The following is a 27,803-nucleotide window of genomic DNA, read 5'->3' as shown; positions in this document are numbered from 1 at the left end:
CCTAAAAAGTCAACTAAACTTTGACCGGCCATAACTCTTTCCTCGTTCATCCGAAAAATTCCAACCAAATCTTATTTTGAAGGAAATTCAATTATCTTTCAAATGAAATTGGTCCCATGGTCATTGGATTTACCATTTGGAAAATATGAGCTAAGACATTACAAGTCATTTTCAAAGTCAACAAAAAGCAGTTTTTTGTCAAAGCCCATAACATCAAGATAAATTCTCCAAATGCAAAAAAGCTTCCAAAGTAGCTTGTAGAGGACATCTTGAGGTTTCTAAAAAGTACAAGAACTTCTTCATATGATCAAAATTGAGGGAGTTATGCCTTGTTGAAGTTGGCCATTTTTTGGGAAAATGCATGAAACCAACATTGATCAAATTTGTTTTTTTTTCAAAAGGGCCCAAGCATTTGTGATCCAAACATGTTCCTAATAATGCTTAAGGCCTCCCACGACTAATCTTAGGCCCATGACATTTTTTTCTTTTTTGATTTAATTTTACTTCATTTAAAGTTAAATTAAAAAAGAAATGATCCAAGATAATGATCCAATGCTTTGTCTCTAGCATGAGTCACCAAGTTTGATTCAAATTCTGGAGCATAGAGGTACAGAAGACCTAAGGCAAGAGGGGTGAAGAAAATTGAAGCCATGGCCAAAATTTTCAAAGTTTTATTCATAAAAACTTCAAAGATTCAAAGGCACTCAAGTATGGAAGAAAAGCATGGTTGCTTAAGTTCTCAGCATTCAATATTGCCTATAAGTAGCTTGAGTCCATCAGCATCAAAGACACACGAATTCTGAACCAGAAACATACTTGTATCACACTTGAAAATTTCAAAGAAATTTAAAATTCAAATTTTGAGTTTAAGCTAGATTCAAGTGCAAATAATCATCCAAACACAATCCTCAAGTAATTCTGAAACTATTCCAATCATTTCCAGCAATCAAAACACCTTGAACCAAGCACTAAAAGCCCACGGTTTGTTCAAACAAAAACCTACAAAAATATAATCGTACACGCATATTTAACACGATGTAATCATATATTTGAGTTTGGTTTGTTGTTCTGATCGTTTTTTGATAGTTAATTAAGGTTTGGTCACGTATTCACGAAGTTACCATTTTAGGGTTCTTGAGCTCTATGTTGGGGTTTTTCGTTTAAGGCAAAATTAGACCAAACTAAGGCCATGGTTGTGATCAGTGGAACATTTGCAATAGAACCATGACCTCGCGCCAAATTTCTTTTGCGTCTAACCCCTATTCGTGTTGCACAGGTGAAAAAAGATTGAAGCTTTTTACAGCTCCCTGCAAATGAGCGGTGTAATAAGTGTTTCTGAGGAAGAAGATGAGACGTGGCTCCCTCCCATTGGCCAGAGGGCGCGTGCGTTTTATTATTTTTAAAATTTTTTGATTCTGTGTTTTGCAGCGTACGTACGTGGCATACTCCCTCGCTCTGGTCACCATCAGATGCATCTGATCACTTCATCCAACGTACACGCTTTGCTTGTCCATACCATGGACACACTAGCCAACCACATCTGATCAAATATTTTATATTTTCTATTTTATTTAATTTTCTTTTGCAAAATTATTTAAAAATAGTTTAAAAAATCAGAAAAATATGCAAAAAATATTTTTAGGGTGATAAAATATTGTATTAATTTTGGACACAAAAATATTTTATTTTTCTTAATAATTAAAATATTTTGTTTAATTAATTAGATAATACTTATATATTTATCTTTTAATTATTTCTAACCTATAAAAAAAAATCAGAAAAAAAATATTTTCTTTTTATTAAATTAAGTTTATATATTATAAACTAATTTTGTACATATTTAGAATATTTTTCTCTTTAAGTTTAATTTATGTGTATAATTATATGTTAATTAACTTAATAATTTCAAAAACATTTCAAAAATCACAAAAAACTTAATTTTATTTTAAAATTAATTAATAAACAATTTGGACATGTTTTAGACTTAATTTTTTAGGTTTAAATTTTATTTCTAATTCTTAACCTTTTAATTAAATTAATTATGCATTAATTTTAATTAAAATCAACCATCCAAAAATCCAAAAATATTTTCCCTTTATCTTATTGCCATTTAAATTCATAGATAAGTGTATAGGTTGTCAAATTCATGTAAATAACGTAGTTTACATTTCTCGCACAATCGATGTAATAGCGTAGATTTACTTTCCGCATTTTACATTCCCGCACTTTAATTCCTGTACATATAAAACTGCGTGTATGATAAGAATAAAACTGAAGCGCTAGATCACTAATCTCAAAGATAACATATCTGAAAACAAAACACAATCACACTTGCACCTCTTAGGGTAATCCCTCTGTTACTCTTTTCAAAATCAAATCTTACTGTTTCAAATACAATTCAAATTTCTGCCCGTATCCAGTCAAGGAAAATTTTCTAAAGAAATAGGAAAGAACCTTATAAACTTAGGGTATACCTCCTAATTGCTTGCTCAATCAAAAACAACAAAAGTTCTTACACATCACTCTTTTTTTTAAAACAAACTTTCAAAAAGACTACACTTTGTATATATCCAAACAAGGATCATTACGAAGTTAAAAATCTTTTTCAAACCATCAAAATATCTTTCGAAAGATAAATACTGTGTATACATCCGCACATGGATCATTACAAAATTAATTCTTTACAAAATATTTAAAACCACATACAAGCATCCCAACAAAAAAACCGAGGCGACAACCGGCACCGCCGAGGACGAGCTGTGTATTTTTAGGAAATCGTTAATTGCCAACAATGAATAACATGGTAAAATTCGCAAATGACAATACTCTAGCAGCTGAAGGTATTGGTGATGTAATGATTACGAGGAAAGATGGAAAAATGTCAGTAATTTCCAATGTGTTGTACATACCAGGCATGAAAACAAATTTGCTTAGTATAGGGCAGTTGGTCAAAAAGAACTACAAAGTGTCGATCAAAGACAAGATGATGAGATTCGTCGACGCAAGTGGAAGGTTAGTCTTGAAGGCTCATATGTCTCAGAATAAAACCTTTAACATTGAACTTGATGTGATGGAGCACAAGTGCCTTGCGACTACAGCTAGCAGAGATGAGTAGATATGGCACTATCAATTAGGTCATCTCAACTGCAATGACATCAAAGAGTTAAAAAGAAGAAATATGGTTTCACGGTTACGAGAGATCGACATTCCAAGAGAAATGTGTGAATAGTCTGTGCAAGCAAAACAACACAACAATAGCTTCAGCAAGGATGCAGGAAGTAAGTCGAAGGAATCCTCGAAGTCATTTACTCTTATGTATATGGCCCAATCCAGGTGGATTTGAATGGAGGTAACAAATAATTTGTTACCTTCATAGATGATTTCAGTCAAAAATTATGGACTTACCTAATCAAGAAGAAAAGTGAAGTGATTGAGGTATTTGCCAAGTTTAAATTTATGGTCAAAAGACAAAGTGGTAGAAATTTCAAGGTTCTGAAGACTGATGGTGGTCGAGAATATGTGTCAAAAGACTTCGACATGTTATGTGAGAAAGAAGGGATTGTGCATGAGGTGGTGCCACCCTACACTCCACAGCCGAATGGAACTGCAGAAAGGAATAATCGTGAATATGGTAAAAAAGTATGTTGAAAGGCAAACATTTACCTAAAGAGTTTTGGGGTGAAGCTGTGTCGACTGCAACATATATATTAAACAGATGTCCGATGAAGAAGCTATAAGGAATTACACCAGAAGAATATTGGTCTGGTGTGAAGCCTAGCTTGAGTCATATGAACGCATTTAGATCTATAGCACATAGACATGTGCCAGATCACTTGAGAAGAAAACTTGAAGACAAGTCGAATCAAATGATCCTAATAGGATATCATCCAATTGGATGATACAAGTTGTTCGACTTAATGAACAAGCAATTTGTGATCAGCAAGGGCGTCATTATAGATGAGCTTGAGGAATGGGATTGGACTAAGAATGTCAAGAAGGATTCTGTGAGAATCTTATGTGAAGAACCATCCACTGAAATCGAAAGAGAAGACGCTCGACAAGAAGAAGTCAGACGTGATGCATGGCCAAGCAAACCTCAAAGAACAAGATACATGCCTGCAAGGTTGCAAGAATGTGTGATTACATCAGATGATGTGGTCGATGATGAAGGTGAGCTGGTACAGTACGCTTTCTACGCTGATGTCAAAACTGTTGATGTAGTTGAGGCATTGAAGGATTCGAGTGGGTGAAAGCTATGAATGAATAAGTGAAGTCCGTTGAAGACAACAACACTTGATCACTTGTCGAATTCTCTACAACTAAGAAGGCAGTTGATGTGAAGTGGTTATACAAGGTGAAGTATAATCCCAAAGGGGAAGGTGTGTTGCTCAAACGGAAAGTCTCAAAATAAGAATACTCATCACTCGACCCTCCCCTGATTGTTGCGCTAACAGTGATATCATTAGTTTTTTGTTCGAGAAAGGGACCGACTTACTCGCAGTTGAAGAAAGTTAACGGATACATGTAGTTAAAGAGAGTCAGCGGATACATGTAATTGAAGAGTATCAATGGATACAAGTGAATGGTTAAGAGAAAGCTTCCACACGAGGGGGGCATTGTGTATACACTCACACTTGAGGGGGAGTGTTGAGAATCAAGTGTGAGGAAGAAGTCTCACATTGGTTAGAAAAGAGAAGAATGAACACTTTATAAGTGAGAGAATCCACACACCTATCACCTTAAGTTTTTAGGTGGACAAGTGGTGTGTCTCTCACAAAGGTGTGTCCCAAGTTAAAAAGCGCTCTCTCGTTGACCCCCAATTGTTGTCTCCAACAGTTGTCATTTATCTTTATTTTTTTGTTTTAGTTACGTTTCTAATTTTTAGTTGTAAATACTCAGAATCTAATTTTTATTTTTTTTTGTATTTGTATTTATTTTATTTAATTTTTATTTTCTTGTTGCTATTTTTTATTTTATTTTTTCTGTTATTTTTTTTAGTTCACTGCTACTAAGATATTTTTCTTCAAATTGTGAATGGTAGGTAAAGGAAGACATGTATGAGGGATCTAAAGTTGCTCTGTTAGCACAATAGAGGTCACATCAATTGTTATTGTGTACCGATATACCATACGTTGAAGAAGCATGTAATACAGGACACTATCAAGAGGAAAACCATTACGTCAACACCTATAACCCATGGCAGAATGATCATTCAAGTCTTAATTGGAGTCACAATCGAAGTGAAAATAAAACATGTAAGGCCATTGAATTTAGAAATATAGTGGTACTGTTTGAACCAAAAGTTAGTGAAAAAAATAAAGAAGGAGAAAAATAATTTGTAGCTCCTCTAATTTCACTAGTTGACCAAGTGACTTCAAACACGACAGGGAGGTGGGTGAATTGTAATATTCAAAATTACAAAAAAACAATTTATAAAACTTTTAATTTTGAAAACATTTATGTTAAATTATAGAAGAAATTGGAGAAGGATTAGCATAATTATATAAATATCATAAATAAAAGAGATAATGGATAGAAAGATTACACCGTAAACTTATCTGTTAACCGAGTGATTCCAAACACACGAGGGGATGACTTGTGTTGTTTGAAAATAAAAAATAATTCATAAAAAATTTGGTCTTTAAATTTTTTTTAATTTAATAACCAGAGATATGGCAGTGAAAATATAGAAAGCATATGGAGATGGAGAGATATACACTGCGAAAATAACATAAACTTATAAATAGAGAAGGGATAAAGAGAACGCCCCGGAGTTTTATACAGGTTTGACAAAAACGCTCGACCAACTCTTGTCCTCGAGAGTTTCATCTTGAGATTTCCACTAAAATCACGCATGAGCTTTTTACAAGATTTTCCCACAAACCTTTAACAACAAACATATAAAGCTTTTACACTAGTTAAGCTCAAGAATCAATAGAGAGCGCTTTTACAGAGACTTCACTCAAGAACCTTCAAACTGAGCTTTTACATACATCAAACTCAAGAACCTACAATTAGAGCTTTAACACAAGTGAAGCTAAAATTCCTACAAACAAGATTTTATCAGGTTTAGCTTGCAATTTAAAGCAAATTTCAACACCCCTTGAATAAAGCAAATTAAGCACAACATCAATTACAAATAACTCTTACAAGGGCTTCTAAGTTTTTTAGTACTATGACAATTCTCGTGAAAAAGCAAATTCAAAAATAGAGAGAATAGAAGAAATATATAGAGATTTCTATTCAAAAATTTATTATATAACGAATCAAGGAGAAACTTCCTTCATATATAAAATCATTTGGCTCAAAAAAGGAATTGATTCATGGTAATTAATTAATTTAATCGATTAACCCTACTTCATAATCGATTAAAAAATTTCAAAATATGACAACCCTTATCCAAAAAATGAAATCCTATAACGGCTACATGGATTAGTTAATTAAAAGCTTTTCTAATCGATCAAGAGTTCTTTCACCTTGCTCTTATCAATTAGACCAATTCCTTAAATGATTATGCAATGTGTAAACTTCCTTAATTGATTAGAGAACACTTCTTAATCAATTTCATACAAGCATTGGTAGGTTTTTAAGGAGTTTTAAAAAATCATAGAGGCTTTAAAAAAGATTTTTGTGTGTGTGTGTGCGTGATTTCCGCAGTACTTTAAGACTTACTCTTGACCTATTACATTTAAAACTGATTACTCTGATACGCTAAGAGTAGGACCAGGCAAACTTTCACACTTTCTCTCTTTTAGACTTCAATCTTCTCTGCTTGATTTAACAACTTGATTAGCACTTCGGCATGATTCTTAAGTTGCCTGACAGATGATGCTTGAAATATCTTCTTAATCAGGTGCCATCATTAGAAGCTTTACTTGACAAATGATATCAATGCCCTTGTCACAAAGAGCTTTCAACATCCAAAAGTCGTTTGACTTATGGAGTTGTTATCTTTAAAATTGCTTCAACAATTGTCATCATTAAAACCAACTGAAGGTTATACCCACAAGCACATAGATCCATATGATGTCAACAAAGTTGGCAAACCATGAAACTCTTCAAGATAATGAAGTAAATAATGAAGGATAATTTTTACATTTTTCTCTACTTGTTCATGCATAACCAGAGACTTGTAAAAAGACTCTTAATGAAAAATGATGGGAAAATGCAATATTGAAGAGTTGGAAATCATAGAGAATAATAACACTTGGGAGCTCACAAAACTATCATTAAACAAGAGAAATATAGATGTAAAGTGGGTCTTCAAGCTGAAGTTGAAGTCAAATGGAGAGAAGCAATGTTTTACTTTCTTAGAGAGCAAGTTAACAAAAATGTGTTGAAGGTGGTTCATTGTCCAACTCAAAAGCAACTAGTGGACTTGTTTAAGTCGATCTCAAGTTTGTGTCATTGCGATTATGAGGTATTTTTTGCTTTGGATTTGAGAATTCTCACAATTTTATCCTTTAAAAAAGGCGTCTCATTGGATTGAGAAGTGGTAGTGTTGTGTATAAACTACACTTAATCTCTCGAATCCCAATCAATATGGGGCTATTTTGACCAATCTAAAACAAGATCTATTCACAAAAGTTGGCAAGTATGATACCTTTGTAAGACTTGGAAGAGAGATTTGTGTGATATAATAACTTAAATTAAATGAGGATGCAGATATTGCTTGTAATTTAAGTTAAATTTAAAAATTTGTTAGTTAGTTAGAAGCAGTTAGCTAACTTGTGTATGTTAGTTGTTAACTGATGTGTATCTAAAATATATCAATAATACACACTCTTTCAATCAATTATTTCTCCCATTTTTCTACATTTATCCTAACATAAAATGCTTTTCTCTATATGATTGTTATATCGTTTAATGAATCTTCATTCTTTCGTTATTATTTGAGGAATTATAGTTTGTGATATAATTCTCATACTTTTTGGATATTCTTAAATCTATTTTAGAAAAATGGCACAAATGCACAAATGTGTTTCGATTAACAAAACACTTACGAAGATTGTCGAAGACATGAAGTTTTTTTTTTACGATCAATTAAGACATAAATTAAATATTTTTGGATATGACATTAATTATCAATGGTTTAATTCTTTTATTGTATTTTGATTTGTAATTTTAACGTAGTTCAAATCATTTAATTCTCTTTGTTTTTCAGTAAACTCTCTTAATTATCTTGTCAATATAATTTCAAAAGTTATTAAAATAATACTCATAATGTCTACCATGCTAAAGTCAACGAAAAAAATCAGTATATCATCATTATTCGTATGTGTAAAAGTGTGGTTATATGAAAAAGTGGTGGATTTGAGGATGTCATTGAATAGATTTTTAGCAGTCTTTGAATATTGTTATAAGTTTGTTTAATACCCACACCACACAATCATATTTATCTACATCATCAACCACAGATTTCTTCAATTAGATAAACATAGGTAATGCTCAATTTGGCTTTGTTTAAGGAAAAACGTAAGGAGTTGCTGCTATTTGACTTGGAGATACATGGAAGACTTTTACATAAAAAAAGAGAGAATATTCCTATTTCACATTCAAACAATATAAAAAAAAGTAGAAGCCACATTTGACAATTCAAGTGTGAATAAGGACAACTATGAATATCTTTTAGGTCCCCATCTTGACATTAATTTTGACCAAAAAGTAGTTTATTATGAAGTCAAAAAGTGGTTTAGTGGGAAACAAATGTAAGTGGTTTACAAGAAAGTATTAATACCGAATACATTCATAATACTGGTATATGTATCTCTATAGTATTATTGAGGTTTTTTTTTTTTTACGGATCATTAGAGGTGGCAAATGGGCATGTTCGCTCCGTTTAAGTTTGTTCTGCAAAAACTATAAAATTATTGGACGAGACGGGACAGACATATTTGAGAGTGTGAGTCTAAAATCTTGTTGCGCTCCGTAAAAAAGTAAGGACGAGAAATACTCGCATGCATTGAACCTTTTAGGCATAAAAATAGTAAAATTGTATGAAAAAATATATGCTCGCAAAAAAATGGGATAGAGCGGGGCGGACACATTAAAGAGAGCGGACCAACAATCTTGACTCGCCCCGCGAAAAAATGCAGATAAAACAGGCTTTTCCCGCGGGCCGAGCCCGTTTTGCCACCCCTACCATCATATCGGAACCTACTAAACATGTTTATTTATTATTTCATCCGTTTCATAATAAATGTCTTATTTGAGCTCCTTGTGATTTTGAAAAAAATAATTAGATATTTTAATTTTAATTATAAAATTAATGTTATTTACTAAAATACTTCTATTTATTATAGTTAATGAATTTGTTGAAAAACACGAAAATTAATAAATATAAGTATAATAGCGGAAAAAAATAATAATGTTGAATTGATATTATAGAAAGAAATGCAGATAAGACACTTTTTATGAGATTGAGGAAATAAGTTAGTACAATTTTAGATTTTTTAGGGAGTAAAACGTAAGTTTTTTTTCATTTATTTATATAAATAACAATAAAAAAATCAATTTCAAATAAGCTTGTATGTCTCTTCTACAACTTTTAAATCAGGTATATTATTCTTACACCATATTCTATACCTACACTCAATTTACTGTTCATAAATACTGTGAATAGTGACAAGAAGAGTGAATAGTAACATGAATTGTAACGTGAACAGTGGTCGTGAATAAAAATATGAACCGTGCATGAATAATGGTAACACAAAATTGGTTAATTTAGTGTAAAAAGTTGGTTAATATAGTTTATTGTTTGGTTAATAACGCTTTAGATATTAAAAATATTTTTTTAATAGTAAAACAAAGTTGATTAATGATGTATAAAACGTTGGTTAATAAATGCTCAGATATTAAAAACAATTTAGTACTAAAACAAAGTTAGTTAATAAAGTGTAAAATATTAGTTAATGTAGTCATGAAGTTGATTAATAAGCACTCAGATGTTACAAATAATTTTTAGTAGTAAAATAAAGTTGGTTAACAAAATACAGAATGTTGGTTAATAAAGTTTGATGTATTGATTAATCAGTCTTTTTTAATTCCAAAAAAAATATAAAAAATTCTTTTTTTTAATAAAAACACTGTTCACTGTATTGGTGAACAATAAATATGATGTAGTATATCTTTTGAATGTAAGAATAATATTTTTTTTCTTTTAAATTTCAATCTTTTAAGAAAGGACACATGATAGTCTCATAGACAAATTGACAAACAAATAATTATTGCCACATTGTTAAAGTGTGATTTTGTATTTATTATTATGCAGATTTTAATTTTTTTTTATATATAATTTTTAATTTTAATGTTGTTAAAATTTAAAAAAATAATAATTTCTTTAATATTATTTTCACAATTATATTTGAAAAAATTTATGCTAACTTACTCGTATACCTTTTTTTTTTGGTACAATGGAGCAACAAAAACTACAACTGAATAGATCTAATGCTAAAATTATCACTTCTATCCTTCTCCATAAGATGCAACATCCAAGGAGGAGCCTCCCTATAATAAATAGTACTATCTCCTTTCAACTTCTTACCCTCAAGGGCCAGAAGATTAGCACAACTATTAGCATCCTTAAAAATATGATGAATCACCACTTCATCAAACTTTTTCAGTAACTTCCTGGTGTTGGTTATCAAGCTCCCCACAGCCTTAGTGTTGTTGCTGCTACTAACGGAACCGACTGCTTTTTGTGAATCGGTTTCAATAACAACTCTATTAAAACCAAGATCAATAGCCATTTTAACACCAATGTAAATACCCCAAACTTCAGCCATTAAGACACTGCAGACCCCAATATTCTTAGTAAAACCCCCTAACCAACCACCTTGAGTATCGCGAAGGATCCTTCCACAGCCGGAAATACCATTGTTATCATGAGCTCCATCAACATTAAGTTTCACAAAGGGATGAACGGGAGAACACCATCGAACAAGCTATTGGCCCAAATCTCTATCCATGACCTTGTTCTTCAAAAGCATGGCTTGATTGTAGTGGAAGATTCTTTCTTCAATCACCTCTTTCGCAATAGTAGGTCTAGCATAGTTACAATCATGAACCTTTTTATTTCTCCATGATCAAAGAGTATGGCAGCTGATAGCCCATACATTACACCAGTCCGGATAGCCTACAGTGTCACTAGAGATGTTAAGCCGCAGCCAGTCTTGCCAATCTGCATGAAAAAGTCATACGTTAGCGTATCGGGGATAATGTTATCCCAAAAGCCTTTCACGATGGAACAATCTCGCACGGCATGCATGGATGTATCACAAGCAGCTCCACATAACGGACATCCATCACTGCCAAAATCAGAGGTATGCATACGATGATTAGTGAGAAGCCGATCATGATGAAGAATCCACACAAAGATTCTGACTCTCGCAGGAACCTTAAGCTTCCAGATTCGAGTCCACTCCTTGCAATCAGTATCATCACAAATGTCGTCCAGGGCCATGTACATCCTGCTAATAGAGAAGTTACCCTCTTCATCGGTGGCAACCATTAGCTTATCGTTTCCATTCTCTATCATTGGAGGGAGAATGGCTGCAATCTTCAACTTCACATTGAATGGAAGCCACTCAAAAATCTTCCAATTCCAACTGCATGTATCATTGACCAGATCTTTAATCGTAGCATTAACCATATCGCTTGGAATACGAGACTCCGAATCAGCAATTAACAAACCTTTCTCAATCCAGCATTGGTTCCAAGGATTAATTGACATACCATCTCCCACTCTCCAAACAGCCATGTCTAATAATTGAGTAGAAGCTTTGACAATACTCTTCCAAAGATGAGAATCAGAATTCTTCACTTGTAATCTGTCAGTGTTAGTATCCACCTGGTATTTACTTCGCATGACATTGCACCACAAGTCTCCTTCTCCATTTAAAATCTTGCAGCCAAGTTTCATGATGCAAGCTCTATTCATAAGGTTTAGATCTCTTATTCCAAGACCTCCATCACACTTGGCTTTGGTCACATTATCCCATCTAACAACATGATACTTCTTTTTAGAATCAGAACCCCCCATATAAAAGCTCTCTGAATTTTTTGGATGTCTTGAATACAGGCTTTGGGAAGAGAATTTGTCATCATAGGATACACATGAATGGCTTCTATGACACTCTTAGATAATGTCACCCTACCAGCAAGGGACAGATTTCTAGCTTTCTAACCTGAAAGCTTATTAGCCACTTGGTCAATCACATCCTGGAAATCTTGTTTATTATTAGCTCTTCCTTTGAGTGGAATTCCTAAGTATTTTCCAAAATTACGCGTCTCGTGAAAGCCGAAGAGGTGCACTAGCTTATTTCTCACACTGCGGGAAACATTATCAGAAAAAAGGATATTAGACTTCTCCTTACTTATTTCTTGCCCCGACATACTACAAAACTGTTGAAGGGTTTTATTCACACACTTCAATTGGGCTTCACTAGCTTCTCCAAATATTAGTAAGTCATCAGCAAACATGAGATGAGAGATGGCAGTTCCATGTTTACCAATCTGAAACGACTTCTAGTGTTTCATATGAATCGCGTGTTCAATTAAGTGTGTCAACTTATCCATACAAAGGACAAAGAGATATGGGGAGATAGGATCTCCTTGTCTGATTCCTCTTTGAGGACGAAAGTAATCGTTCTTATTCCCGTTCCAATTGATATTAGTCTCTACACTTGTAACTCCGTGCATAATAACATTCACAATGTCCTTGGGCAACTCTATCTCCTCGAGAATTCTCCAAATTAATTCCCAATTCAGCTTATCATACGCTTTAGAAAGATCAATTTTAATAGCAAAATAGCCTTTTCTTCCTTTCTTCTTTTGCATGGAGTGCATGACTTCCTTCGCTATGATGATATTCTCGTGAATAGATCTTCCTGGAACAAAACCGGTTTGGAGAGGAGACACAAGATGAGGCATGAGAGGTTTCAGTCTAGCTACAATCACCTTGCTGATAACTTACTCATATACCTTAATTCTTATAAAAATATTATATTTCATACTCGTACTTATGTCGGATATCTGTACACTACCTACCCAAACTAAAACAACACATGGTTTATTACATCAAACTACAATGCCACTTAAATTATACTCACTATGTCTCACAATATGTTCTCTTTGAGATTTTCACACTTTTTAAGATAATGATTAATTGTATTGATTTCAATGATAAAATGATTCATTTACTAAAATACTCTTATTAATAATAGGTAATGGAGTTGTTATATGATTTAAAATATATTAAATAGGGGTAAGTTAGTGAAAAAATAATAAATAATACATTGATATTTTCAAAGGACAAATAGTTTGAGACAAATAAAAATGAAAAAGAGAACACCTATCGTGAGACGGAGAGAATATTAAAAAAATAGAGTAACTGTATTCATTAATTAAGAGAGAGAGAGAGAGAGAGAGAGAGAGAGAGATATGGATTCTCTACAATGATTGTGATTGGATATTGCAACTTAATTACAATAATTTATTTGAATATAATACATAAACGTTAATTAACATTTATAAAATTAAGATTTTAGCAAGATCAAAAACATGAAAGAGGGAGACAGAGAGAATCCATATCTTGAAGAAACCATGAGAGGATCCATATCCAAGAAGAATGAAGTAATAATATGATTAAGGATAATATATACATTTTGAAGCTTATTGTTCTTTCTCATATAATACAAAGACATAATGTTAAATTTTGTGAGTAAATATTTTCCACTCATTGTAATGATGATTAATTTGTGCTTCAGATTTTCTTTCTTGAGCTATATCTCACATCCCTTTATATTTTTTGTGTTATATCGAAGTTGGACTATGATGCTCATAGGTTATCATTTGACTAGTGCATATGGGTTGTATTCACCAAATGATGATAAATTAGTGATCCGTAGAGATGTTCTAGTTGATGAAAGAAAATGGTGGGATTGGAGTCATGGGTCAGTTCAACAGGAGTCAGATATAATCACAATTGTATTTGAAGAAGAAGACAAACAAACTGAAGTCACAACCAATCAAAATGAATAACCACTTGAACAGAATGTCAGGAGATCGATTAGAACGAGAACTAAGTCGACGAGGTTAGCTAGATATGAGAGGTTTCAAAATAAACAGTCGATGCAGATGGTGACTTAATATAAAAAGCGATGATGATGGCTGAAGCAGAACCAAATAATTTGGATCAAGCCAAGAATGATTCGAATTGGTGTGAAGCCATGAAAAAATAACTTGGGGCAATCAAATCATTGGATCCTTGAGTTATCTTTGCAATATCATACCAGATATATGTCAAATTGTTGGGTACTGTTGAGCAAATTCATGGAGAAACCCCTAGAATGTCATCTCGTTGTAGCGAAGAGGGTACTCAGATACGTAAAGGGTGTGATGATCATGGTGTGCTGATGTAAAGACAAAAGAAGACGAGCACCAATGCATAAGTACATGGTTACACTAATTTAGATTTTAGTGGAGAACAAGATGAAAAGAAGAGTACTGAAAGCTACATATTCATGATCGAAGGCGCTCCAATCTCTTGTATTTCAAGGAAGCAAAACATTGTGGCTTTGTCATCATGTGAAGTTAAGTATGTGGATGCATCGTATGCAGCATGTCAAACAACATGGATACAGATGTTGCTCGAAGAACTCAAGACCTTGGAACCTAAGAAAATGAAGCTATTTGTAGATAACATGTCAGCTATCGACCTAGCCAATCATCCTATGTTTCATGGTCGAAGTAAACACATAGAGATGTTGTATAATTTTCTTAAGGATCAAGTGAATAAATGAATGATTGAAATTGAGCATTGCAAGTCAGAGTTGCAGTTAGCTGATATACTCACCATACCTATGAAGAAAGTCAAGTTCGAGGAGTTAAAGAAAAACATTGGGATGTGAAGTCTCGAAAACATGAATTAGGTGGTGTGTTAGAAGTTGTAATTTGATGTTTTGTAAAAAACTAGTATTCAACTATGTCGAAGTAGTAGGAGTTAGTTGTATTCAACATAATTGAATACAACATTTAGATGTTATGTTAAAGCCAAAATATAACTTGTATATTTTAGGTTTAGGTTATAATTGGGCATGGGTTGTAAGTTTCGGTCTGGGCCTTGATCGCCTATAAATAGGCATGATATTGTAATAGTTATACAACTACACACTTAACAATAAAAAAATTCAAATAAATTTTCTCTCTTTTCTCTCTCTCTTCCCTCATTTTTTTAGAACCCTTTTGTCCCAACAAGACAATGGCGGACTGACTATAGTTGGTTCTTCAATAGTATCTCGCATAAGTTAGGTGATGGATCGCTGATTGACTTTTGGTCAAATAATTGGATCGGTTCACAATCATTGCGACTCATGTTTCTCGTGTTGTTCGATTCTATAATGAATAAAATTTTTAGAATTGCATCATTGGGTCGTTGTATTGATGGATTTAGTGTTGGAATTTGAATATCAGTTTTTAGTTGTTTTTAGTAGAAGATGCTTATGAGTATTCGGCTTTGCTAATTATCTTAGCTGATATGCAGTCTGCTCCTGGGGCTCTGGATAACTTTACATGGTGGCGAAATCTTGATGGTTTCTCGGTCAAGGCAGCTTACTTAGGCTCATTTCGATATTTTCTACAAGTCTGGTCCAACACCCTATTCCTCCTGTCGTTTTTCGAAGATTTGGAAGTCTGTTGTTCCTTCTAACATTCGTTTCTTCGCTTGGAGGCTACTCCTTGACCGTCTTCTAAGTAAAGTCGAATTATGTAAAAGAGGTGTACTTAATGGCCCTCATAACATAGTGTGCTCTCTTTATTTTGAAGAAGAAGAATCAGTTGCTCATCTTTTTGCTCTCTATAGAGTCTCGTCTCAAATCTGGATCACTGTGTTTAATTGGTTGAGCTTAAACGGTTGGCCTCTATTTGCTTCAAATGTTGATAGTTTTGATTTCTTTGACTCTCTTGTTCTAGGTGGGATCAAGAAGAGATATCGAAGGTCTGATTGTGGTTCGTGGTAGGGGTGATCGTATCCGAACCAATCCAAAAGCAAAACCGCAAATCGAACCAATCCAAACCGAAACCGCAAAAAACCGCGTTTGGTTTGGATGATTTTGGATGATTTTTGGAGTGAACCGCGCGGTTCGGTTTGGTTTGCGGTTTGTATTTCACAAAACCGAACCAAACCGAAACAAACCGCAAGTTTAACTTAAGTTTTGAATTTTAATAGTTAATTTATTATCTTTCCAAATCCAATTGCATAAAGCCACACCTCACGTTTTGAATTTTAATAATTAATTTATTAACTTAAGTTTTGGCATAATCAACTTAGTTTTTGTATTTTATTGAGCTACATATATATGTAATTGTCTACTGTCTAAATATGTATTTTATTTATAATGTATTTTTAGTTCTCTACTGTTCTTATAATATAATTTCTTTTGTATGGTATAATATCATATATTATATTGGCATTGAATTACTTTCCTTTTTCCTTTTATTTAAGTACATTTTTATTTTATAGTGTAAGCCGCAGTCAACCGAACCGATCCTAACCGCATTGGTTTGGGTTGGTTTGGTTTGGATGACTTATTAAAAATCAACCGAACCAAACCGAACCGCATGCATTTTTATCTCGCGGTTAGGATGACTTTTATGCTCAAAACCGAACCAAACCGCACCGCGAACACCCCTAGTTCGTGATAGCTTGGAGTTTATGGCTCTCCGGGAATGCAAACATATTCAAAGGTGGTCATTTGATCATTAATAATGTAATATCTTTTGTTAAATCTTTATCATAGAATTAGTTTGAGATTAGTTGTAGAAGTAATTTAAAAATCACTTTTGAGGATTGAAATTATACTCCTATTATTTATATTCCTAATATATTTTCTCCTCCTTTCTTTTTTGTATTAATGTTCTCTTCAATATCTCTCTTATTTATTAAAAAAAAAAAAGAGAGAGATATTAGTCCCTGTATTAAAATTCTACTTGAAAATCATATGACTGCCTTAAATCTTAGTATTTAATTATTATTTGCTAAAACTGGTGGGGCAAGTTACATAAAATAGCCTAACTTTTTTATCAGATTGAGGTTATACCAAGTGGACACTCAACTACACATTAAACTATTCTTCACTTTGAATTTTGAAACCATCAAACATATTTCAACAACCAACTTTTAAATCTGGTCATTGCTCACAACTGCATGGTTCCACACCATGCATGCCACTATATATAATCATCAACAGCAATGTTTCATTATTTTAACCTTCTATCTATCTTTCTCATACTTCATTCACACTCTCCATAACAGATTCTAAGATAAGTGCTTGTTCCCTCTTACAACTTTCTCATCATAGCATTCATAGTTTTTTTTTTCTTCTTGTCTATGTCTTTGTAGTAGCTTGTGTTTGTTCCTTGCTGTTTTTTCAATGGAGTGTCTTTTGTTGTTGCTTCTTTGCTTTTCTACATTCTTATATGTTACTTCTGCATTGAATTTTGAGGGTTTATCTCTATTATCACTCTTGAACCACTTTACTGTTGTGCCTGCTAGCATAAACTCCACATGGAATTCCTCTCATTCCACTCCATGTTCATGGAATGGAGTTCAATGTAATCATGCCCTAAATGTAACATCTCTAAACCTAAGTGATTATTCACTTTTTGGTCAATTAGGACCTGAAATTGGAAATTTAGTTCACCTTCAAACCCTAGATTTGTCAATCAATGATCTCTCAGGTGAAATTCCACCAGAGTTGAGCAATTGTAGTATGCTTGAGTACATGGATATTTCTGTAAACAATTTCAGTGGTGAAATTCCTCAATCCTTGTTTAGTATTATTCAATTGCAAGAGTTGTATCTGAACAATAATAGTTTAAGTGGTTCAATTCCTGCTAATATTGGAAACCTTAATAACCTTTACTCGTTCGATTTCGAGAGTAATCAGTTGTCAGGGGAAATTCCGGAATCCTTGGGAAATTGTAGTCAATTGAGTTTCGTAGTTTTGGATTCTAATCAATTGGAGGGAGTTATTCCTGAGAGTCTAAACAATCTAACAGAACTTTCTTATTTAAGCGTCAATTTTAATAATCTTGAAGGTACCATTCAATTAGGTTTGAGAAATTGCAAAAAGTTAGAAATTTTGAGTCTTTCATACAATAATTTTAGTGGTGGTATTCCATCAAGTTTAGGGAATTGCAGTGGTCTGGTAGAGTTCTATGCTGCAATGAATCAGTTAGATGGTAACATACCATCAAGCTTCGGTCTGCTTCACAATCTTTCTAAGCTAATAATTCCAGCGAATCTTTTATCGGGGAATATACCTCCACAGATCGGTAATTGCAAGTCATTGGAAATGTTACATTTGTATACCAATAGACTTGATGGAGAAATTCCTAGTGAATTGGGAAAATTGAGTAAGTTACGCGATCTTCGATTGTATGAAAACCTTCTGGTAGGGGAAATTCCAGTTAGCATATGGAAAATTCAAAGCCTTGTTCATGTTCTTTTGTATAATAATAGTCTCTCAGGGGAACTACCTTCAGAGATGACTGAGCTCAAAAATCTCAAGAACGTCTCATTGTTTAACAACCGATTCTCTGGAGTTATACCTCAAACTTTAGGAATTAATAGCAGTTTGGTGCTGTTGGATTTTGTGTTTAACATGTTCAATGGCACACTTCCACCAAATCTTTGTTTTGGGAAGAAATTAGCAAGGCTTAATATGGCTGGCAATCGATTTATTGGAAGGATACCTTCTGATGTAGGAAGGTGTACAAGTCTCATAAGGTTGAGACTTGGAGATAATTATTTTACGGGCCCTCTTCCTGATTTCGCAACAAATTCGAGTATCGGTTACATGGATATCAGCAACAACAATATCAATGGAACAATTCCATCAAGTTTGAGTAACTGCACAAATCTGTCACTTTTGAATTTGTCCATGAACAGCTTAACGGGTTCTGTACCTTTAGAGCTTGGAAACCTTGTGAATCTCCAGAGTTTGCATCTTTCTTACAATAACTTAGAAGGTCCTTTGCCACCTCAACTGTCAAAGTGTACCAAAATGAGTAGTTTCGATGTGGGATTCAATTTCCTTAATGGTTCGTTTCCATCGAGTTTCCAGAGCTGGACAACATTAACCACTTTAATTCTCAGAGAGAATCGTTTTAGTGGGGGAATTCCAGCTTTCATGTCAGAATTTGAAAATCTCAACGATTTAAAACTCGGTGGAAATAATTTTGGTGGAAATATTCCTATATCAATTGGAAAAATGCAGAATTTGCGGTATGATTTGAACCTAAGTGCTAATGGACTAGTAGGCAAGCTTCCTCCGGAGATCGGAAACCTGAATAGTCTGCTAAAACTGGATCTATCTTGGAACAATTTGACAGGAAGCATACAAGTTCTCGACGAGCTCAGTTCATTAACCGAATTGAACATTTCATACAATTCTTTTGAAGGTCCTCTATCACAACAACTGATGAACTTAACGAATTCTTCTCAATCATTTTTGGGAAATCCTGGCCTGTGTGTTAACCTTTCATTGTCCAATGGTTTGAATTTCGCAAGAAGCAGCAATTTAAGCCTATGTAATCACGATGACACAAAATCAAAAAAGCTGAGTAACATTGCAATTGTGATGATAGCACTTGGATCCTCGATACTTGCCGTGCTCTTGTTAGGACTAATTTATATATTTCTAGTCAGAAGGTCTAAGCAGGAAGCCGTCATCACCGAGCAAAATGATTCTTCAAACCTTCTCAAGAAAGTGATGGAAGCTACACAGAATCTAAGTGACGAGTATATTATAGGCAGAGGAGCTGCAGGAATTGTTTACAAAGCTGTAATTAGTCCAGACAAAATTTTGGCAGTGAAGAAGCTTGTCTTCGGGGAGGATGAACGAAAACACATAAGCATGTCAAGAGAAGTTGAAGCACTTTCAAAGATTAGGCATAGAAATTTGGTGAGACTTGAACATGTTTGGTTGAGAGAAAATTATGGTCTAATCTCATACAAATACATGCCAAATGGAAGTCTTTATGAGGCTTTGCACGAGAATAATCCACCGCAGTCCTTAAACTGGAACATAAGAAATAAGATAGCTGTTGGAATTGCTCAGAGTTTGGTTTATCTTCATTTTGACTGTGATCCTGTCATAGTTCATAGAGACATCAAAACATGCAATATACTTTTAGATTCTGAAATGGAGCCTCATGTTACTGATTTCGGTCTTGCTAAGATTTTGCACCGATCGTCTAGTTCTACCTCAGCACAGTCGATAAATGTTTCTGGTACACTTGGCTATATTGCACCAGGTAATAACTCTCCTACAAAATCAATAAGATAATTGAACCTTTTTATTTGCATTTTTTAATGTTTACACTTATTATGTGGACTAACATGGTTAAATATTGCTATGTGCAGAGAATGCTTATACAAGAGCAAAGGGTAAGGAATCTGATGTGTACAGTTATGGCGTAGTTTTGCTAGAGTTGATATCAAGAAAAAAGGCAATAGACCCATCATTTATGGAAGGAATGGATTTAGTTACTTGGGTGAGATCTTTGTGGGAAGAAGCAGGAGTTGTTGATGAAATTGTTGATTCAGAACTTGCCAATGAAATTTCAAATTCTAATAAAGTGATGAAGGAAGTAACCAAAGTGCTTATGGTGGCTTTGAGATGTACAGAAAGTGATCCACGGAAGAGACCTACAATGAGAGATGTTATCAAGAATTTGTAGATGATGCAAGCACAAAATATATAGTTTTCTTAAGTGTACAAAGTTTTTGTATTATATATTTTCTTTACTGATGTTTTATTCTATATGTGTATAAGACTAGATTAAACCCAATAAATATTGTGTTCAAATTGTTTAGTTATTTAAACTTCAAAGTTATATATTTTTATTTCATAAAAGAATTAAGATTTTATTTTAATGCATAAGATGAGACAACTAACGACACCACGTTAACACGTATTAGCTCACATAATTTCACAAAACTAACATTTGAACATAATTTCACAAAACTAACATTTGACCTTAAGGCGTATTAACTATCACAAAAGCAACAATTTAAAGTAGTGTCAATATTATTTATAAACTATCTTTAACCTCGATTTTGAAACGTGGAATTTTTTAATGTAGCAGCACACAAACTTTCAAAAAAGCAACAATTTAAAGAATGTCAATCTATATAATATAAGAAAAGTTGTTGTTCTAGAATATATTTTTGATTATGTGAAAGACATGTGGTTGACTCCGCATAGGCATAGATTTGTCGAAGCATGAATCAATCAAGTGTTGCATTTGGGCAACACCATGACTAATAGGTATGTTCATTTTTAGCCATAGTTTGTTTATCTTAATATTACATGTACTCACTTTTTTTTTAAGGGTTGAGTCCGCGCACTGAAAACTAAAGCAGATGTCGGAGAATAACTTAGGTGATATGTGAAAACGTTGGAAGGCTATGAATGACAATCTCAAGATACAATTGGGCAACATTAGAGCTTCATTTCATAAGAGTTTTATGAAGTTGAGCATGCACATACTATTCCATTTTATGGGAATTTGCATGGATCGGTATCAATAGTTGCTTTGAGGCGCATTGCTGAAGAGTTGTTGAGGGTTGACATTGTGGGTCAAACACTCAAATATGCGGGTGTACTCATAGAAAAGTATATGTGTTACCTTGTGCTTGTAAGTTAGGGAGATACACATTAAATGGTAATCTGATGCCAATTAAGGTTATTCATATCCATTGGAGAAAGCTAAGTATGGAAGGCAAACAAGAGGTAGATGCAGATGATGGATCTGAGGTGGATATGACCAATGCAATTGATGCAATTTGGAAAAGGTTCAGGTCACTAGATGTTACAGGAAAAAGAGTACTAAAAAATAGGATGCGTGAAATTGCTTATCCCAATACAATAAGGATGTGCCCACTGCCTGACAAAATAAAAACCAAAGGAGGGGTGAAGAATAAAGATAAGAAACTCGTGGGATATGATGTTTATCGTTACCCTTCATATCATTATGTTGATCAAGCAAACTCGAGTTCTCAAAAATCTTTAAAGAGGGCATGTTCACAGTTAACCCCAACCTCCAAGAAGAAATCATCTAATAAGTTCATGGTACAATTTCCAGATCATACCAGACCATTTATTGATGACATTGTTGATGTCAAGGATGATGGAAATTGTGGGTTTAGAGTCATTGCATCGTTGCATGGATATGGCGAGGATGGATGGTTAATTGTTCGTCGTGACTTGGATAATGAAATTAGAGGTCCTAGAAGCAAACTTTATGAGCATTTATTTGGAGATCGCTTTTCAAAAGTGAGAGAATCCTTGATGATATCATCTTTAGGTCCTTAGCCACCAGAGAAATGGATGACGTTACGAGATATGGATTATGTAGTAGCTAACCGGCACAACGTCATCCTCGTCTCTTTAGGTTATCCTAGTTTGACTTTATTTCCTATGACGACTTTACATTCACCTAATGTGTCCATTTACTGCATTGAATTTGTAAACAGAAATCATTGGGTTCAAGTAGTTAAATATTCAAATATGTTAAGTTAATTACTTATTTTTCATTCATGTCTTACTTATTTTTCTTTTGATATTAATTTTCTAAACAGGTAAACATGAATGAAAGATTTATGTTGTCAGCAATCACATTGGATTGGAAGAAATTTCGCACAAGAGATGCGACTTCTTGGTTGATAGGATTTTCCGGACGGTTACAACATTGTCAATGCATCTAAAACGTGCCTAATCCCATCAACCTTTTGTACTCCTTGCCTATAACCCCATTTCATCGCCCTCAGAAGTGGACTACCGATACCACCAATCCCAGGTAATCCTCTCTTGCCCACAGTTGGAAAATACTCGTGAATCCAACATTGTTACACAACATGAATATTATCAATTAAAAAAAATTATAAATAAATAAAGATAAGTCAAATTAAAATAAATCATTTTGTACTTGTAGAAGAGAAGCACATCCTCCAAGCTGCTTGCATGTATAAAAGGAAGCATCTCCTAAATATTTGTAGAGTGTGACAAGTGCAGCTGCCACCAGCAAAATCTACCACATTCATCCAAGTTCCAAAATATGGTAAATACTTTGCCTCTACAAGAGTAAAAGTCTTGTCGGCAAGAATGATGCAACCTAACAACAACAGCATATAGGCTCTAGCAGCACACTCCAATCTACTAGCAACTTGCTGACGTAAAAATATCACCTTCAACCAATCCAACCTATGCTAAGGACCTCTACAAGTACGGATCTCTTCAGCGGCCTCCTTCAAGGAAACACCCATCATATCAATAGCTAGACTAATAACATCAATATCAGTGAAACCTTCAACAGGGTCACATAACTCACCCTACACGGTATATGAAGAAGACAGGAAATATCATCCAAAGTTATGGTCATATTGTCAAATGGCATATGAAATGACGATGTGTCTGGATGCCATCTCTCTACAAAGGCTGATACTAGATTTTGATCTATCCTCGACAAACTAGTTCTCGGAAGAGAGGATAAACTAGAGTTAGTCAACCGAGAATCTGTCACCTGTGGGAGATTGTGTGGAACTCATCATATCTATTTGTTGCCATGTGCATCAACCTTTAATTCTTTCTTCAGATGTCTCTTCTAAAAACAATTTATAGTATATATGTTATAAAATATAAGTACTTACAATTAAAAATGATTCAACATTAAATGATAAAGATTAACTTACCTCGTCGAACCATAAATGACGAGCAATGTGACCTTGATACCTCACTAGAATAGACGTATTGATCGGTCATCCAGGGAACCCCGACTGCTGCAGACTAGCCTCAGGTGCAACCCTCTGATCCCCCTCTCCATCATTTGCCACCTGTCGACGTTGTCGTCCTTCACCTCTTCGTCGCATACTGTCGTCGTTCATGTCTCATCTTCTGCGAACCACTAAAAATAAATAAAAACGTTTTAAAATACATGATTTGATAACTTCTTCACAAGTTATCCGAATGAACAAATCAAGAACCGGAGAACATGGCCCAAAGTTATCCGGTTAGCATTTATGGGAATCAGAGAACTCTTGCCTAAGTTATCTGGTTTGGTACATTTTTCTCGTGAAAACCATAACACTTGTAAGTTATCCGACGTGTCGCAAGCTAAACCGAATATCTTCTACTCATGTTCTCGGGTTTGTGTACTGAGTGGTGTTCAAGAAAAGTTTATGTTGTGCTCTCGGGTTGTTGCTCTCTTGATCTTTATAACGAAACGAGGAAAAAATGATAACTTTTGAAGGTGTAAATATTTATACAGGAATATATTTCGTCTAAACGCATAATTTGTTGGGAGTAGAAGGATAAATATAGCGACATAGAATAAAATTTTCCTCAAACAAATCAAGAAAAATGTAAGTCTAACTCAATTTGGTAATTTTCTGTAAAAAAAAAAAAAACTCAATTTGGTAATTTAATTAATAATATGTTTGAATTGACTTTTGGAAGACCCATAATCGATTTTAGAGGTGTAGAATTGATTCTGGGTGATTTTGAGGTGTTTGTTTTATCAATAGTAGAATTGATTATGCCTCTAGAATTGATTCTACTGAAAGCTAGAATTTGTAGTTTCTACCTCCAGAATTGATTCTGTGTGATTTTTACACTCAAATTTATTGTTCTACTCACTTTTACATAAATGTATCCAAACATAAATAAATTTTGCTAAATTCAATTCTGTTAAAATCAATTTTGTTCATCGTCAATCCAAACACACCCTAATTAAAATTGAAACCTAAATTACTAAACGATTCCTCGAAATTCCCCCTTTTCAAATTTCCCTAGATATGTTAGAAAAATGAAACCAAACAAAATCAAAACAAATTCAGTGTAGAACGATCCTATGAATCACAACAACAGCAACAGAGAGAGTCGAAAAGTGCAACACTTTCTTCTATTCCACCAGGTTTCTCACTCTTCTCTCTCTTTCTCTCTCTAAATATGGTATCATTTCATTTCTCCAATTTTCTGCCTATAGTTTGATCCCTACATTCATATCATGAATCCCGCCGAATCAAACCACCACCATGTTCCCCCCAATCCAACACCCCAACCCTTACTATCAAAATTCAAAAAATTCACATTCCAAACCCTCCCCTTATTGATTCTACTCACAGCAATCGCATTAGCTTTCACAAAATCAAATTACTTTAAACTTCATTACTTCAAATACTCCCTCAAATCACAAACCCTATTTTCACCCCCAAAACCACTTTCCACACCCTCCCATTGTGTCCTATGGATGGCCCCTTTTCTTTCACCTGGTGGGTATAGCTCAGAAAGTTGGTCTTACATTTTATCTCTTCATACTCACATAAAAATGCGTTCTTTTAGGTTAGCAATTCAGCACCATGGTGATCTTGAATCTATGGAATTTTGGGAGGGTTTACCACAGGATATGAAGAGTTTGGCTATTGAGTTGTACCAAACAAAGTGTAATATGAATGAGACTATTGTGATTTGTCATAGTGAGCCTGGTGCTTGGTATCCACCTTTGTTTCAAACATTGCCGTGTCCGCCGTCGGTTTACCGTGATTTTAAGTCTGTGATTGGGAGGACTATGTTTGAGACTGATAGAGTGAATGATGAACATGTCGAGCGTATTAATAAAATGGATTATGTTTGGGTTCCTACAGAGTTTCATAAGTCTACATTTGTTGAAAGTGGGGTTGTTCCTTCCAAGGTGGTGAAGATTGTTCAACCTATTGATGTGAAGTTCTTTGATCCGGTTAAGTACGAGCCGTTGGATCTTGGTTCTACGGCGGAACGGGTTTTAGGTTCTGGAGGGAGTGAGGGTTTTGTGTTTCTGAGTATCTTTAAGTGGGAGTATAGGAAAGGGTGGGATGTGTTGTTGAAATCGTATTTGAAGGAGTTTTCGAGAGATGATAGTGTTGCGTTATACTTGTTGACGAATCCTTATCATACTGACAGTGATTTTGGGAACAAAATATTGGATTTTGTTGAAAGTTCTGATTTTGAAGAACCGGATAGTGGTTGGGCTTCGGTCTATGTTATTGATACACACATTGCACAAAGTGACTTGCCAAGGGTTTACAAGGCAGCGGATGCTTTCGTTCTTCCTTCAAGAGGGGAAGGATGGGGAAGACCTCTGGTGGAAGCCATGTCAATGTCGTTGCCGGTGATTGCTACGAATTGGTCGGGACCGACTGAATTTTTAACAGAGGATAATAGCTACCCACTGCCAGTAGATAGAATGAGTGAAGTAATGGAAGGTCCATTCAAGGGACATCTTTGGGCTGAACCTTCTGAACATAAACTCCGGTTTCTTATGAGGCAGGTGGTGGATAACCCGGATGAGGCTAAAGCCATAGGTAGAAAGGCAAGGGAGGACATGATAAGACAGTTCTCGCCTGAGATTGTGGCAGAAATTGTTGCAGACCACTTACAAAACATATTAGGGAGGTAAGAGCTAATGAGCTTCTGGTTCTGTTTTGTTCACTGCTATTTTGCTCCAATTCCAGACCTGTTTTACGATTCACTCATAAGAAGATTGAGCTTGTAAGTGGAACTTACCGATACCGTAGACTTCTCACGAATTCATTGAGCTACAACAATTTTATCACTGGAAAGTGTTTTATTCAATAATTAATTCTTTGTATTTATGTGAATTTTTATTGAAAAGGCACATGCGATCTTGGATAAACATAAAATTGTTTCTCATGGAATGTATCAGTCATTTTGGAACAGTATGTGGCTATTTAAAAGGATCTTTATCATTTTTGTTTACTACTTTGATCAACTTGAAATAAAAGTATAATTCTTTGATCCTTCCATAGTTGAATATGGTAATGTTCTGATAGAGGACATTAAGATGTGTTTTTGAATCATGTTTTCTGATCCATTACTCAGTAAAAGATTACAGCCCAGAGGTTCTTGTGCTTGTTTGAACTTCCAAGATTGTGGTGGAGCCATTGTTAATAGCTTTTAAATGTAATATTCATAGATAGATCGTCAAAGTATGGTTTCATAGTAAGCAAGCATTGGATTGTTTTGCCAATGCATGCATGCTCATACAAAGTAGGGATCCAGTTTGACTGTAGCCATACAATGTTGTAGTCACTGCAGACATCTGATTTACAGTGACTTAAAATCACGACCATTTGATCTTCAACCAGTCAAGACTACAGTTGCATGAAATCCATTTCCTACTAACTCCAATCAAGTTTTCATGTCTCGTATGTTAGAAACTAAAGAGGATGTTACTTTAAGGGTTAGTCTGAGGTTTCTGTCTGATATTTTGTTTCTATAGCAAGCATATTGTCCTTCAAGATTGATAAAAAAATACTTGGTATGTGCAAAGAAACTTCACAGGCGCTTATTGATGAATGATAATACATGAATGCTATGCACATGAAAGGTATCAAGTTGATCAAGAATGAATAATGGGTATATGAAGTGATTTGAAGATTAATAATGAAGTTCAATCTATAATGTCAAGAAGGCCTATTGTAAATCAAATTATTGCAATGTCTTTAATATATGAGCTAATCAAGAAACACAATTACTAAACTAAAGTTTCTCTGCATAAAGTAATAGATTCTTCAAAGTGACATCGGTGACACCAAAACTTATGCAGTGACATTTAAAAATCATCTAAAAATCAGCACACAAAAAAAAGGATTTGAATGGTTGAACTTTGATAACACATCTTTTCTAAAATCGCTCTTTTTATCCGGATTGGCCCCAATGTGAGTTATATCCATATTTAAATCT

The 27,803-nt window shown here is 34.2% G+C and overlaps 2 protein-coding genes across 3 annotated transcripts; both read left to right on the top strand.

Annotated features, from left to right (window-relative positions):
• The first annotated feature begins 17,146 nt into the window (after positions 1-17,146).
• LOC131614506 (receptor-like protein kinase) lies at positions 17,147-20,858 on the top strand. Its single transcript, XM_058886081.1, has 2 exons — positions 17,147-20,316; positions 20,426-20,858. Exons 1-2 carry the CDS (start codon positions 17,430-17,432, stop codon positions 20,740-20,742), a joined length of 3,204 nt encoding a protein of 1,067 aa, XP_058742064.1. The 5' UTR covers positions 17,147-17,429; the 3' UTR covers positions 20,743-20,858.
• A 3,959-nt stretch (positions 20,859-24,817) lies between these two features.
• On the top strand, positions 24,818-27,518 carry LOC131643857 (uncharacterized). Of its 2 annotated transcripts, XM_058914193.1 has the most exons (2): positions 24,819-24,975; positions 25,404-27,518. In XM_058914193.1, the coding sequence occupies exon 2, from the start codon at positions 25,438-25,440 to the stop codon at positions 26,494-26,496; it is 1,059 nt and encodes a 352-aa protein (XP_058770176.1). In that variant the 5' UTR covers positions 24,819-24,975; positions 25,404-25,437; the 3' UTR covers positions 26,497-27,518. The 2 variants fall into 2 exon arrangements, with proteins under 2 accessions (XP_058770175.1, XP_058770176.1); XM_058914192.1 differs by having other exon boundaries at positions 24,818-27,512.
• The last annotated feature ends 285 nt before the right edge of the window (positions 27,519-27,803 follow it).

The sequence above is a fragment of the Vicia villosa genome, linkage group LG1 (genome assembly GCF_029867415.1).
Source record: "Vicia villosa cultivar HV-30 ecotype Madison, WI linkage group LG1, Vvil1.0, whole genome shotgun sequence".
NCBI lineage: Eukaryota > Viridiplantae > Streptophyta > Magnoliopsida > Fabales > Fabaceae > Vicia > Vicia villosa.
The sequence above is the reverse complement of the archived record's forward strand: the minus strand, read 5'-3'. Positions and strand labels throughout refer to the sequence as shown.